The sequence below is a fragment of the Anabrus simplex genome, chromosome 6, assembly GCF_040414725.1.
Source record: "Anabrus simplex isolate iqAnaSimp1 chromosome 6, ASM4041472v1, whole genome shotgun sequence".
Classification (NCBI taxonomy): Eukaryota; Metazoa; Arthropoda; class Insecta; order Orthoptera; family Tettigoniidae; genus Anabrus; species Anabrus simplex.
In genome coordinates, this window is record NC_090270.1 from 114,674,675 (window position 1) to 114,690,915 (window position 16,241).

Here is a 16,241-nt window from a genome sequence, read left to right on the forward strand (position 1 = left end):
ATTGCTTTGCTGAAACCAGGAAAAGATGGGAGTGATCTAAAAAATATTCAGACCTGTAATGCTTGTGAGTCCCCTCTACATGCTGATTCTGAATCACATCCTGCCTGTAATTGACCCATTAATTATACCACAGCAAGCTGGGTTTCATCATGGGGAGAACTGCACTGGGCAGTTGCTGAATCTAACACAGTTTATAGAGGGTGGATTCAAAATTTGCATTACCACATAGTGGCCTTTGTGTATGATACTTTCAACCATGAACTTCTTCTGGACAAGGTCTACATAGGTTTTTTAGTTGACTTCCAAAGACAACATAGCTGATGGAGGGTGCAAAGAAATGGTCTTTTCCAAGGAAACATTTTGGCTTCAATCCTTTTCAGCATGTATACAAATTACCAGCCAGTATTTTCAAGTACCAGAAGCTTCTTATATGCTGATGACCTTACCCTGGCCATACGGAAAACAGAGTTTGAAACAGTGGAAAGAAATCTGTCTACTTCCCTTGAATGCCTGTCAAACTATTACAGTGCAGATCACCTAAGACCTAACCCTGCAAAGACCCTGGTGTGTGCCTTTCACCAGAGAAATAAGGAAGCACATTGTGAACTCAGAATAGCATGGTCAGGTATTGAACTACAGATCTGTGACACTCCAAACTATCTGGGAGTAATGCTTGACAAAACCCTCACATTTAAGAAGCACTGCATTAATTGCAAAATTAAAATTTCCACATGAATTAACCTGTTGCATAAATTGGCTGGGTCGCAGTGGGGAAACCAAGCACAAAATATCCGCACAGCAGCTATGGCCCTTTGGTATTCCGTTGCAGAATGTGCACGTCCGGTTTTGTAAAATGTTGCGACACAGCAGTGCTGTAAGCTGGACTTGTTGATGTTTGTGGTCGGCCAGACCTTTTCTTATGCACATCCTGAACAGTACCATCAGCTTAAAATGAATCCGAAATAAATTGTTGTACATGTTGGTGGCTGAGTTTCGTACACATCGCACCATTGCCATTGTGCATCCATCATGTTTTCGTACTTCCAGTACCACTTCAATACGGCCTTGTGTTGCTCAAACAACAATCTTACCTCATTCATTGCTGCACTGTCATCTGCTGGCATGGATTGGTTTCATATTACATTCTCCTTGCTTCTGCCATCACTGCCAAGATTGTCATGCCATTCACGTTACCTTCATCATCTGTTGAGAAAACAATGGACTACGTACCATGCAAGAATTGCAACGATATGTCATTTTGTTCCAAAGATATTAACTATCAAAGAGCGTCCACATTTTCTGGAATCCTCTGTATTATAGCATATCAAATTGGCATCTGATTAAAGTATTACGTTATCATTTTTAAAACATTTTAAATTTTTTGGTCCATGAAGCATATCCTGATGATGGAACAAAAGTCTTTTGTTCATGAATTGTAAATTTAAACTGATAATTCTAATGAGGTGACAATGTGATGAGTAGTTCCTACATTCGTATGTATTAGTAGTCTGTCGTATTTATCATATTCTTATCTTGGCCTCACTCTACCACCCTTTTCCTCAAACTGTTGTACAGAACCAAGTGAATGAGTCCCATATATCTCAAGATTTATATAATTTGTTTTTCTGACCAAATTTTGCAAATTTATTAGCCATTCACATTGATTAAATACAGTACCTCTTCACTTGTGCCAGGGTGAGTGGCTCAGATAGTAGAGTGCTGGCTTTCTGAGTTCAAGCTAGCAGGTTCGATCCCAGCTCAGTCTGGTGATATTTCAAGATGCTCAAATATGCCAGCCTCATATTGGTAGACTGACTGGTAGGGGGCAACATGTCCGCCTGTCACCCGGCGGCCCCGGGTTTGATTCCTGGCCAGTCAGGGGTTTTTAATTGTAAATTATTAATATCCCTGCCCTGGGGACTGGGTGTTTGTGTCGTCCTTAACGTTCCTTTCCTCACATTCAACTCTCTACACTTGCACAATTACACTTACACGCAGGTTCCTATCATATGGTAAAAGTAGTGGCAAAAGATCTGCAGAAGTCGACGCCACGAACTTATTTTTTTTTTTTTTAACTGGTAGATTAACTAGCATATTAAAGAAATCCTGAGGGAGAAAAATCTGGCATCTCAAGAGTCTCTAAAAATCATAAATGCTGTTAGAAGGATGTAAAACCATAACACTCCGTAAGGCCTTTTACACCTTTCGGACAGCAGGTGACCATGGGAGTGGTCAGATGGGTACCTCCGTGCAGGTTTTCCCTGGGCCATGCTTCGTTTGTGATTCAGTCTACCCATCAAACCTTTTCCACCGATCTCTCATTTTAAGGCTTTAATTCTGTTCTATTCGATTCTCATTCTTACTGCACCAGTTAAAGTCTATGTTTTACTTCCAGACAATATGCACTGTGCTGAAATGTCTTGAGAAATTTCTCACACACAGCAGTGTTTGAAGTAAGCAAATTTCCCTTGTTCTGAAAAGCTTTCTTGGCATGGATTGGTTTACATATTACATTCTCCTTGCTTCTGCCATCACTGGTTATTTTACTACCTAAGTAAAGTTTAGATCTCACCAGTGGTCTGAATAGATCAGGTTGTAGAACACTGGTTTTCTGTGCTCAAGTCGGCAGGTTCGATCCCGGCTCAGTCCATTGGTATTTGAATGTGCTCAAATATGTCAGCCAAATATTGGTAGATTTAACAGCAAGTAAAAGAACTCCTGAGGAATAAATTCCAGCCCCTTGACATTTCTGAAAACCAGAAAAGTGGTTAGTGGGACGTAAAACCAAAAATGTTATTAGGTCTATTATTAGTAGTAACTTATCTATCTACTTCCTTAAATATTTCTTTCCTAATGTTTTCCACATCATCTGACTTAAATCACAACCTCATTATAATACACTTTAAGATTTGTTTGTTAGTTACATTGTTGTCAGTAAAATACAAAACTCTATTTTCCCTGTTTTGTATTTTGCTAATTTCACAAATTTTTATTTAATTTCACAGAAACCTGCATTTTCTGACTGTTTAAATCATTTTTTTTTAAATTGTGCAATTTATGTGAAAAAAATGGAAATTTATACCTTGTATAGTGTAACATATCTTTCTTTGGACTGGACATTTCAGCACTGATCTATAGTTTGAATACTGGCCAAGGCTTTTTTAAAAATTAACCTGAAAAGTTGTGTACTTGTCGTTCGAATTCCAAATAAAACTGGAGATCCTATGGCCGTGATCACTATCAGTTACCTACATAAAGATACAAGCATGTTTTTGCTGTAAAATTCTTGTAATTTTACTGCCATATTCTTTTTCTGTGCACTATGTCTTCTGGTATAGGCTAGAGCAATTTTGTTACTTCCATTGATCTGTCTCTGCCTTATCCTTGGCTTTGAATATATGAAAGTGACTGAGGTATGTGCGTTGCTAGTAATGCCATTCCTTCTGCAGCCAGTCCATGCTATGAATGGTGTGAAAATGTTGCTCATAGGGTCAGTTGGTGCATGCATTTCAGTGGGCTTGGCAGACTGATATGTAATGGCAACTTCTGGCTCGGTGAGGAAAGCAACGGGAAACTACCTCACTCCTCATTTCCCTAGTACGCCTCTTCAGTGATGCCTGGGCCATCTATGACAGCTGATGGCAGAGCTGTTGAAGATCCAACCAGCCTTAGGGCTGAAGACTGAACATACATACATTATTTTTCTATTTACGGTTAGCTGTATACTCCAAAGCTGTGTGTCTTTTAAAAGAATTGTGAGTTTTATGAAACAAATAACATACTAGTTCCTTTTGTGAATCATGTTAAAGATCTCTGTTGATGCATTCAGTGTTGTACCAGCTGGTACCGTGATTTAGCTGGTGTGAGTACAAGACAAGGTTAAATAAATTTTAAAAATAAATGGAAGCACTGGGCACATACCCCACACAAATCAAGACACAGGCAATGAGACACTTACCTTTAATACACTAGGTGTTGCCACATATACAGAGAAACAAAACTGGTACGGTATGAAACTTATTAGCACTAGTTGAAAGAAAAACCAACCAGATTCTAGGTTTTCAAACAGATGTGTTTAATTACACAATTTACTTAAATTGTTTGAACAACGGAGAAACAAGTAATGCCCTTAGATTAGGCTTAACCAATTACAAACATAATAAGAGTTAATTAAAATGAATTAAAAACTTACTTGAAATTAATTGAGAGATATATTAAATTGTTTGGGACGGCCACCCTAACCCAATAAAAGAGAGATAATGTTTGAAGTCGATTAAGTACAACTTACATCAAAACAATTAATGATCCTCGTTCTTAACCTTTGCTTTACAAAATTTAGAAGGTTAGTCTATAAAGAATTTGGTACACTTGCGTAGGGTCAAGTTTTGTGCCGTGAGTTCCCACAAGCTTCAAAATAAATCACGATCCAAAGATGAGCCAGTAACGACTAAAGAAATCGACATCTGAAGGAGGATGAAAAAATAAATTGAGATAAAGGGAAACAGATTTTAAAACCTCAGTAAAGAACCAAAGTACATGTGAATATTGCACAAAATTCTAAATTGATGCCAGGAAAAAATATTTCACCTCTAAAGGTCATCCACAATCCATCAAATCAGTAAACATTACCATGACAACCGATACAGGCAAAATGCAAGAAGCAGCCAATCAAACCAAACCCACAATAATAGAAAACACAAATAAACAAAAGAGTATCAAGAATAACAAAAAAATCAGATAATAAGATTAAATTAAGTATAAGGTCAATCCAAAAATGAATAGCAAGAAAGAGGACGAATCCTAGAAAAAATACTACAACATAAACACTATAACGTACACTTAATAAGAATTAAAACACTGTGACATGTGGGGCGGTTAATATCTGGATGATACCCAAAACACGTGCAAAAGTATATATGAATAAAATATAATTGCAGAGGCGTGCAGTAAATAAGAATTTACGATAACACTGAGGCTTGATAAATAATAATAGGATACACATAAACTCACTGACTAAAGGGGTGAACAGAACATACTACCCAGTACCAGGTTGAGGTTAGGTTAAGAATAACACACACAGTACACTTACACCCACAACACAAATTCCACAATGGTGTCACCAACCCCAAGTCAAATTAAAACAGAAAATATTAAATCAACATGCAAGAACAACCAAAACTTACCTCAAAGGGGTAAATGAGTGGAGAGCAAGCTTAGAGTGGATCGTGCAAGGTGACCTCTGTATCAGTACCAACTTACCAAATTTAGAGTTTAATACCAACGGTTCTCACGAAAGGATAACACAGTTTTAGGAAACACAAATTTAATAAGGGTATATAAAGGTTACAAAGGATGAATGATCTGTGTTGGTTTTAGGATAAATTGGCAAGAAAAGGAACAAGTTATTAGTTAAATTAACAGAGAAATTAAGAGAGAAATGAAACCCATATCTTAGTACGGTGAAAATACATTAATGTACCCCGGGAGCAGAAAACCATACAAGGAATGCAAAAGGAAATTACCCAAAATTAATTAAAGAAATGGGAAGTGTAAAACAAGGTCCAAAAATAGTTATCAAGGCCAATGTAAACCAAAAGGAGTGAACACTCCTTAATTCAATATTTCATATCAATTAAAATCAGCAAAATCCCAAGGATTGACACAGTAAGTCAACCATTAAGTGGTGGTATCCAGTATGAGAATAGTAACTGTCACCATCAAATATATCCAGGCCAAAGTTAACTGGAAGGAGATAACACTCCTTAATTCAATTTTTACATAAATAGAACGTAACAGAATAGAATAAGAGGTTATCACAGATAATCCAGAACAAGCCTTGGATTAAAAGTAATTATTAAATATCAGCGCAGAATATGCAGGGCTGATCTCAAGTGAAATCGGCACCAACGTGTCACAGCACCAAATCAAATCAGATCCCAATCCTTTATCACAAAAACAAAACATCACACAATAGAGAGTCACCAAGATGAAAAAATGACATGCGATCAAAACCTGTGACAAATCACCGCAATATTAGAGATGTTTTCATTTTTCTCATTACATACCAGTATTTCATTACAATTAATGATTACCACCACAAGGTGAATTACGTTCAAGTTTAGCTTACTGAACAGATGGGTATAATAAGTGAAACCTCTACGGTATTTAAAATCAGGGTGAAATAATACAAACCAAGAAATCGGCCGAAAGTTTCCCATTAAACATAATATTATACTAATAGTATCTGACATAAGAAGAATTAAAAACAGCGTAATAAAAGATACAGAGTTACCAGTGGAAAAGTATAAGTTTGAATGCCTCCTAAACAGAAGGATGTAAAGGAAATTACTGACCATGGAAAATACTTAAAACCACAAACCAGAAGAATAATGGGTTTTAGAAAAAGGGTCAGTAATGAAATTACAAAACAGAAACAGCTTACTATATAATATATACTAACCGGAATGCCAGAAATTCATGGGAGGTTGGAGGAGAATGCAGGTCAAACGATAAAGCGATAAATTTACATACCAATCGGATAAATAGCAGGTAAAATAAATAAACCATTAATAAAATTCCCACCCCAAAAGGGGGTGAAAACCGGGATAAAACCTGGAAATATAACGAGGTCTACATCACACGTCTGACTCGTAGAAAGATCAGGCAACAACTGCCAAAATGGCTACCCCCCAACACTCATCAAGGCCATCCATATCCCGTTAGTAATACCAAGAAGGGGAGGAGATAGACCAATCACATGCAGAGCACATTACAGGACTATATGGACAATGATCCATACAGTTCCGTTTACATATTAAGAGGGACATGATTAAAGAAATTCTAATGTTAAAATATCCTTACAATACTTAATGATAATAACCAATCATGGGAGTAAGTCATTTTAATAATACATAAATATGAACCCCACTTTCACAAATTAAACATGAAGAGTCCTTTTTTTAAAAAATTGAGTTCAAGGAACTGACAAATTTCAACGGACCACACTAAAGACCAGAATAAAATCGGAGAGATAGAATTTCACTAAGGCATGAAGGGATTGATGAAGTAAACCTTGGATGCAGTAAATACGAAGTACGTCCAGAAAGTAAGTTCCGTTTGGTAATAAAACTAAATTGTGTACAGATACAGAAAAATTATTTATTGCACAAAATTCTACAACTCTTAAACTACTTTTCCACATAACTGCCAAAATTTTGCAGGCATTTGTCATAGCGGGGCACAAGTTTTTGTATACCTTCTTCATAGAAGTTTGCCGCCTGTGTCTTCAACCAGTTGGAAACATTTTCTTTCAGCTCTTCATCACTGTTGAAGTGTTGACCGCCAAGGAAAGACTTGAGATGTAAGAACAGATGAAAGTCGCTAGGAGCGAGGTCAGGGCTGTACGGAGGATGGTCAAACAGTCCCAGTCAAATCCCTGTAGGAGGTTTTTCGTCACATTTGCTGTGTGTGGTCGTGTGTTGTCGTGAAGGAAAACGACACCTTGTGACAGCAATCCTCGGCGCTTATTCTGTATTGCGCGGCGCAATTTCCTAAGTGTCTCGCAATAAACATCTGCGTTTATTGTTTGACCACGCGGTAAGAAATCAATGAGTAAGATGCCTTTCCAGTCCCAGAACACTGTGCACATCATTTTTCGAGGTGTCAAGATTTGTTTCGGCTTAACCATTGCTGGGGATGAAGTGTGCCTCCATTCCATTGATTGCCGCTTACTTTCAGGGGTGTTGTAAGAAACCCAAGTTTCATCTCCTGTGACTATCTGTGTCAGAAATTCTTCGGCGCCTTCATTATAACGGGTCAAAAACTGAAGTGCACTACCCATCCGTTTTGTTTTGTGTTGCTCAGTAAGAATCTTTGGTACCCAACGTGAGCAAAGTTTACGAAATTTCAGTTTTTCGGTAACAATTTCATGAATTAGTGATCGTGAGATTTGGGGAAATTCCATAGCGAGAGCACTAATTGTAAACTTGCGGTTTTCCCGAATCTTGTCATCAATCGCGTGAACCAGTTCTTCTGTAACCAAAGATGGACGCCCACTTTGTTCTTCATCGTGCACGTCACTACGTCCTTCATTGAACTGTCGGACCCACCTTCTCACCATTGAATCACTCATCGCATTTTGTCCGTAAACTTCGCAAATTTGCCGATAAATTTCAATTGATTTCACTTTCCTAGCATTCAGAAAACGAATCACAGATCTGATTTCACAAGCGGCGGGATTTTCAATCAACACCAACATTGTAAACAAGCACAACAAAGCGTACGTGGCTGACAGCGATCTCAAAATGGCACACGCTGCTTCTCCTTGATACAGAGCGTCTACCGTTCATGTGCGGAACTGCGATCGCAGCGCTGCAGCGGAGATAAATTGAAACAAAACTTACTTTCTGGACGTGCCTCGTAGTAGGTTGAAACTTACAGTTTACATGACGTTTTCATGTTGGAGTAACACGTTGTTACATACTCACAAAGTTGAACTTGAATGAGGCGTACTTAATCCACCAGAGAAGAAAAATGTAAAATATAGAATGTAAAATTAAATTGGAGTTCTTGAGGATGAACACCATCCTCACACAAGGATTTTCAGCCATAATCCATGGCTACCCTGAGACCTAGCCCAGAGCTTCAGTGAAACACACTTCCTACCGTCATCATGGCAGACAAGCGACTCTCTTTCTGCCTCAAGCCAGACCGAGAAGTAAGTTGCGTAACAATACTCACAAGCACTGATTGGCCAGAGATAGAGACAGGGCAAAGAAGTTACGGTACCCTCGGCAGAAGGCAGCACAAGACAGGTACATGTTCAGCGCTGGCTCGCACTGAATAGCGGAAACACAACATGCAGTCCACTTTAAAAATAAGAACGAGCGTTTTAGCCCAAGCAGATATAATAAATTAGGAATATGACCTCTAGTTATGTAGGAAAAAGCAGGAGAAGACAAGTAGAAAATTAAAACAAAGTGACACAGAATTTCCACAGCGTATGTCAGATCAAAATTATAAATAGAGAGGGCTACTAAACGTTACTTCGGTAATAGGGTTCACGCAAGAAAATTAATTAAAATCTGGCTGTAGGTTGTCTAATAGAGCTCCAGTTTCTCTGTCACCTGGCAGAATAAACAAAATATGAAAATCAATAGGAGGCAGCGTAAATGTCATTAAATCAAAATCACTGTAGCTGAGGCCGTAAAATATTTTTTCCACGAACGTACTATGCTGGCGTAGCAGGGGGAAAGATGATACTGCACATAGCGCGTCCCAGGTGGCAAATAGGGGGGTCCTAACTGGCTTGCCGGCGGACTTGAGGGAAATAAAATACCTCTTACAGACCAAACACACAACCCCCTGTGGGTGAGGGAAGCAGACGAAGAATACACCCACGGTATCCCCTGCCTGTCGTAAGAGGGACTAAAAGGGGCGACCAAGAGATGATTGAATTAGAACCTTAAAACTACTTGTGATTAGTACCACCATGCAGGGAACACCATAGGTCGCTTTTACTTGCGCGTAGTACCACTATGTTAGGTACCAAATAGGTTTGTGATTAGTAGCAAAAGAGTACAGTGCCGGCTTTTACTGTACCTGTGATTAGTACCACTATATGAGCGACACCATGGTTCTGGCTTGCCTGTGATTAGTACCCACTATATAAGGAACGCCACAGGATAGCGCGAGTCCCTGTGGATTTTGGACTTTTAATTCTTCATTCCATTTTGTCTCATTTCGTACCATTAGGGGCCAATGACCTAAATGTTAGGCCCCTTTAAACAACAAGCATCATCATCATCATCATCATCATCATCAAAATATTTTTTGTTGGATATATATTCTTATATGTTGAGTTTATTGAAAATTAATTAAGAAATGAATTGCTTTTGATCTTGTTTTTCTGTTTATCTATATGCCTATTTATGCATGCATTCAGTCATTCACTGTAGTGAGAGCTCGATTTGCAAGTTGAAGCGGATATATTTGTTTTTTCTTTTCAGATATTTGGTGTGACATAGTGATGGAAACTTCCCTGCAGAACTGTAGAATATGTTTTTTTTAGGTATTTTCTCACTTATTTTAGTACAATTCTAGTATTAAATGTATTATGTTAGGCAACTAAAGCATTTTAGATGAAGAGTTCAAATGTGTGACAAGTAATATATATGTGTACTAGTAATGTGGCAGTACAATAATGTAAACTAATTTTAATTCAGCTCTCTTGTTGTTGCTCTTCTTTTTTTTTTTCAGGAGAACTATTCTTTGAATAAGAATATTATTTTTTATATGGAATTTTTAACTTGTTTGTGGGTACACACCTCAGCTTAATTTGACTGTTCTCTGGGAGGAAAATGATTCCTTTCAAAAAATATTGTGCTGTTACCATGTACCCTATATTGCAGCCAATCACCTACTGCCCACGTACCAATGTAGCTATTGTATAATTCTATGTAATCAAGTGCTCTCAGTATAGAGAATCATTAAATGACCTAATAATTAATTTGACTATCCTACATGTAATTTATTATACCTGATTATCATTTTCAGAAGTACAGAATACTTGCAAACTGCCACTTCCACATAAATTCATTTGACACCTACAAGCACCTTTGTGATCAATTAATTAATACTCAGTTTTAGGAATGCACATTATAATGATAGAGGGGTATAGTATTTTATGCCCTTTTTTAAATTTTATTTTAATGATTGGGAGGTCCAATATGCAATGGGAGTATTGTCATCACAGTACAACAGATGTCGCTGCCTATGGTCTGTGTTGAGCCTGTATGATATTTCAGGTGAAGACTGCTAGTGTTCAGCTTCAGCTAGTGTTTACATTTCATGTGCAAAGCGTATTTCCCAGCTTAACCAAACCAGAATTGTGGCATTGATTCAGGGTTGACATACACAAGCAGAAGTATCACACATCATAGGTGTTACCCAAAGTGCAATGTCAAAAATATGAGACCTATGATGTGACCAAGAGACCATGGGTGACAACACCACGTCAAGATTGTGAAAAAGCAATTGAATTACTTGTATGTATACTGTGCTCTGTACCACTTACAACAGGACTACACACACCATACCACATAATGTGCCTTATCCCGCAATATCACTAACTTTTTTATGAATTTGTCATACATTCAGCCGAGGTATCATTTCAGATCAGAATTGTTCCCGTGTATTAGTATATTATCTTTTATATAATAAGTTCAAAGAGAGTATCAGTAAACTTTTTTATTCTCGCAGATTATGTTCACAATGGAGTGCTTGAAACAGTGGAAGGATTCTAACTGCTTTGCTCTCACAACCAGAATAATGGCATATGCAGATAGGGCTAAATGTTTTTCCCTGTGATGAAGAACAGCATTTGGTTTGGGAAGAAAATTCTCTACATTTCTAATGTGTCATACTGCTATGGATGTTCTTTCAAATCTCAAAGAAAGAGAATATCGGTATCACAAAACAAGTTTCCTTTCGTGGTTTTGATTTTACTTCAGTTGATGTAGACTTCCTTAAATTATTTATATACTAATACTGTACAGTTAAGACTAGCAATTATTCATTTTTAGTACCTATTTAATTACTAAAATCCAAATAACAATGCCTTTCAGTCAGTAATTAGCAGTATTTATAACAATTCCAGAACAAGGACATCACAACAATACACATACAGATGTGGATAATTTTGAGTGATAAAAGGTAATCTTTGTTGATGCAGAAGTTTGTAATTTACCATAAAAGTTATTTGTTTGTGTTTTGTAAATTTTCCAATGTTTCCATTGTCTAAAATTTGAAGGTATGTCTGTAGTCTGTAAATTGTTTGTTTATCACAAGTAGTCTTCATGTAAAAAGAAAGGTGCTTTAGAATATGTATGCTTAAATCTGTGATATTAATTTTGTTAATACAAATGATATTTGTAAAAGAACAAAAGAAATTAAAAATTTACAACAGTAACAGATATCTTTGATTTTCTCTTAAAGTACCGTGCTACTTATTTTTAAGGAAATGTTATAATCGGATTTATAGATTTTCTCTACTTTCATCATTGACAGCCTAATAATCCTGTATTTGTTTCTTCTTCTTCTTGTTTTGTTGAGGCCCCTTGGACCATGTGGTTCCTAACTCTGGTGAGCTTCTTCTTAGCCCAGTATTCTTTCATCTTTGCACTGTGGGTACTTTTCTTTACTGAGTCCACTTCACTCCCACTCCAAAACGCAATGTTTTAGCTGTCAGTGACTGAGGAGTGTTGAATGTTCTGATGAGCATTCTGCCGGGCTGAGTGGCTGAGACGGTTGAGGCACTGGGCTTCTGACCGTACCTTGGCAGATTTGATGCTAGCTCAGTCCAGTGGTATTTGAAGGTGCTCAGATACGTCAACCTCGTGTCGGTAGATTTACTGGCACATAAAAGAACTTCTCCGGCACCTCGGCGGCTCCGAAAACCATAAAAGTAGTTAGTGGGATGTAAAGAAAATAACATTATTATTTGATACCAAAGTTTTTTGATTGTTCCCCGCTGAATTTTACCTTTGACTTGGTGTTAGTCAAAATATCCTGTTATGAGATTCAGGGTCTTATTATATAGTCTTAATTCAGCAAGGGTCTGAAAAAGAGATTGTCTGTCTATGGAATCACAATCTTTCTAGAAGTCAATGATAATTGCCACAAAGTATAAAGAGCTCATATTCTTATATTTGTTTATTAATTGAATATGTTAATCCATAATTTAAATAAATAATTTCCTTAAGGTATTGATTTGCATAAGACCAATGATTATATATAGCCTATATAGATACTTGCTGGTACTAGAATAGAGTGAATTATTGCAGGGTTTAATGTTCACACTGAACAAGTTTTTACAGTTAGCAAACAGTTGGAAACACTGTTAGTTGATGAGTGGTTAGTAAGCTAGCTTCTTGTGTTAATTTTGAGGATTTGATTCTAGCCTAATTTGAGGACATGAAAATCCTAGTTTGGTACAAGTATATTGTTCTTGTGAGCATCTGAAAAAACCCTGCTGTACACACTAGGAATTCATCCAACAATATTCCCTAAACCACCTGTGTGGGTATTGATTTTATTACTAGAAGTGCTCTGACTATAACATACATTGGCTATAGTGATGTGATTTAGGAGAGACCAAAATGTTAAAACTGGATTGCTCTCAGTAGCCAAGGCCATATATTGGTGATATTATGAACACGTGAGATAAATTATGAATGTACAAGTCCGTCGTTGACACCAGAGTATCTTTGAGAAAATATTTTATACTTAAATCACTTTCACGTCTATTACTTCTAGTGACAACTACTGGACTGAATCCTGGTCTCTTGCTTCAGGTGTAGCTTGTTAACACACTTGTCTACTGGGGTGTGAGGGAAATGCAGAAGGGTGACAATTCTGTTCAGAAAAGAGAGGGGGAAGTGTTTCGTGGCTGTAGTGTATTTGTCCTGACATGTATTGGACTTAATGTATGATAATGACTGGAAGAAATAATTATGCAGTAAAAAATTAAAGGTTACCTTGTCTGACTTCATTTTGTGTGATCAAATAATAAGCTACATAATAGTCTTGAGTGGCAAGCTGTTGCTTAAATTCATAGAATTTAATAAGGTAAGTATAACCTACCCACATTCCAGACATACTTTGCATATTTTCGTTTATAATTTTGCATACGAAAATGAGCACAATGAACGTTGTTCTGATGGACTGCATATCCACATGTGGCTTTCAAAGGCATTTGATACTGTTGATCATGAAATATTGTTGCACAAATTATATCAGTTTGGAGTTAGAGGAATTGTTAATGACTGGTTTAGATCATACCTGAATAAACGATCCCAGTTTGTTGAAATTACACATTGTAACAGTAAAGGGCATAATGGGACATATCACTCTCAGGTGAAAATGAAATGTCGTATGGCTTTTAGTGCCGGGATATCCCAGAATGGGTTCGGCTCGCCAGGTGCAGGTCTTTCTAGTTGACTCCCATAGGCGACCTGCGCGTCGTGATGAGGATGACATGATGATGAAGACAACACATACACCCAGCCCCCGTGCCATTGGAATTAACCAATTAAGGTTAAAATCCCCGACCCGGCCGGGAATCGAACCCGGGACCCGCTGGACCGAAGGCCAGTACGCTGACCATTCAGCCAACGAGTCGGACACTCTCAGGTAAAAAGCATAGACTTAGGTATTCCGCAGGGTAGTATTTCGGGGCCTGTTCTTTTCTTGATCTATGTGAATGACCTTCCTCACAACAATCAAGTAGAAACAGCAGTTCTGTATGCTGATGATACAAACATAATTATTAATAATCCTGACCCTACGTCTATGGAAACTACAGCAAATACAGTCCTGTCTAGGTTAGAATCATGGTTCAGAAAAAACAAATTAACATTGAACTTTAAAAAGACCCAATACATGGAATTCAAGGCATCTAACTACCATGACAAAACTGCAAAAAAACACAACCTTATATTAAATGCAAATGCAATTGAAAATACGTTGACCACAAAATTTTTAGGTGTCCATATAGATGAAAAATTAAGATGGGATTGTCATATTAAAAAAATAGGGAAGTCTCTGAGTTCTGTTTGTTTTGCCTTAAGGATTTTGTCTAATAGTTGTAGTGAAGAATATGTTAGAATGGCATATTTTGGATATTTCCATTCAGTCATCACTTATGCTATTGGTCTCTGGGGCTGTTACAAATCAAATCTTGATGTTATTTTTCGAATACAGAAACGAGCTATCAGAATTATACTGAGACGTAACAGGTTAGATCATTGCAGACCATTATTTAAGAGACTAAGGATACTCCCAGTACCAAGTATATACATCATGCAATGCATTCTACACGTGAAAAAAAATATTGATCACTTCAGAAAGAATTTTGACAATCACAATTACCAGACGCGAACAAGAAATAATATTTTTATCGAACACAAGAGTAAAACCATTGCCTTGAGACATGTAGACTCTGTTGGAATCAGATTGTATAATAAGCTTCCAAATACGATTAAAGATATTAGTCCCGTCAGTTCATTTACCACAGCTTTAAAAAATCTCCTGCTGAGTAGCTGCTTCTACAGTACAGAAGAATACATGATGAAGTGCTGGTAATGATGCTACTACTTATTAACTTGTAATCTAGTATATAGCCTTAAAAATATGTTAATGTCACATTGACTATGTTTACATTATTAACACCACACCAATATATTTTTATTTTGTCTTGTAAATATTGGTTATTAATATTATTTTAAAAAATTAAGATGTGCTGTCCTAACATTGAGGTATGTGGTGTTTCTGTTCTTCTTCTTTTTCAAAATATTCATTGTTGTGCATATATTATTGTTAGTATTAGGAAATCACTTGACAACTCCTATACTGTTGGCATATTTCAAAATATGTAATTGTACAGTCTATGGAAGCTAAATAAATGAATGAATGAATGAATGAATGAATGAATGACCAGTCTTGAGGGAAATAATGGATAGGAAGAAAATTGTGACATACGAGGTATTGTTTCTTCAGTGACAACATATTTAAAAATGTAATTTTTGTTGCATTTGCCAGATATGGCCTCAGACCATGCAATCAAATGTATTTACATGTTATACACATAAATAAATAAATAATAAATAAATCACATATTGTATGTTTACCCCTTAGTCCCATTTCTTGATGGGGGGTGAAGGAAAATAAATCTATATATTAAAAGAGTTTACTAAAACAGCTTTGGCAAATTCATCCATCCGTTCTACTGGACCGATCTGTTTCGTTTTTGTTTTATTTTCTCCAGAATTACCTGCTGGTGAATCAGAAGACATTGATAGGTCTCTAAGTTCAGTCAAATTTGAATAATCATAAAATTAAACCATTAAATGATCACTCCAATAATTGCAGACAAAGCCTTACCCTACCCCGCAATAATTTCTGTACTTAACTGTTTTCTAAGCGAATAACACTTTCATTAATATACTGATATATGTGACTTTTATCCTTAGTAATGGCATTGCATGCAGCCATGTTTGATTACTACCTGTCAAGCCAGAGAGCATACACTTCCTGATCACAGAAGAATACTATTTCCTGCTAGATACTCTTTGATTCTTTAACCTTTCCCAGCTTACAAATATATTCAACAGATGGCAGAGCATTCCTAATAATTTACATGCTGCTAAGAGAAAAAAGTCTATGTACAAACAAACCCCATCATA

The 16,241-nt window shown here is 36.9% G+C and overlaps 1 protein-coding gene across 4 annotated transcripts in view; it reads left to right on the plus strand.

Moving 5' to 3' along the window:
- Positions 1 to 11,968, plus strand: part of PGAP1 (GPI inositol-deacylase) — a 202,261-nt gene extending 190,293 nt beyond the window's left edge. For 2 of the 4 annotated variants that reach the window (XR_011018454.1, XM_068228328.1), the window contains 2 exons: positions 10,008 to 10,069; positions 11,260 to 11,968. Coding sequence is in view for 2 of the 4 variants with exons in the window: in XM_068228328.1 (XP_068084429.1) it covers positions 10,008 to 10,020 (13 nt within the window). In the remaining 2 variants the exon portion in view is untranslated. Of the gene's footprint in view, positions 1 to 10,007 lie in introns of all 4 variants that reach the window. The other 2 variants (XM_068228327.1, XM_067149883.2) reach the window with 1 other exon arrangement.
- The last annotated feature ends 4,273 nt before the right edge of the window (positions 11,969 to 16,241 follow it).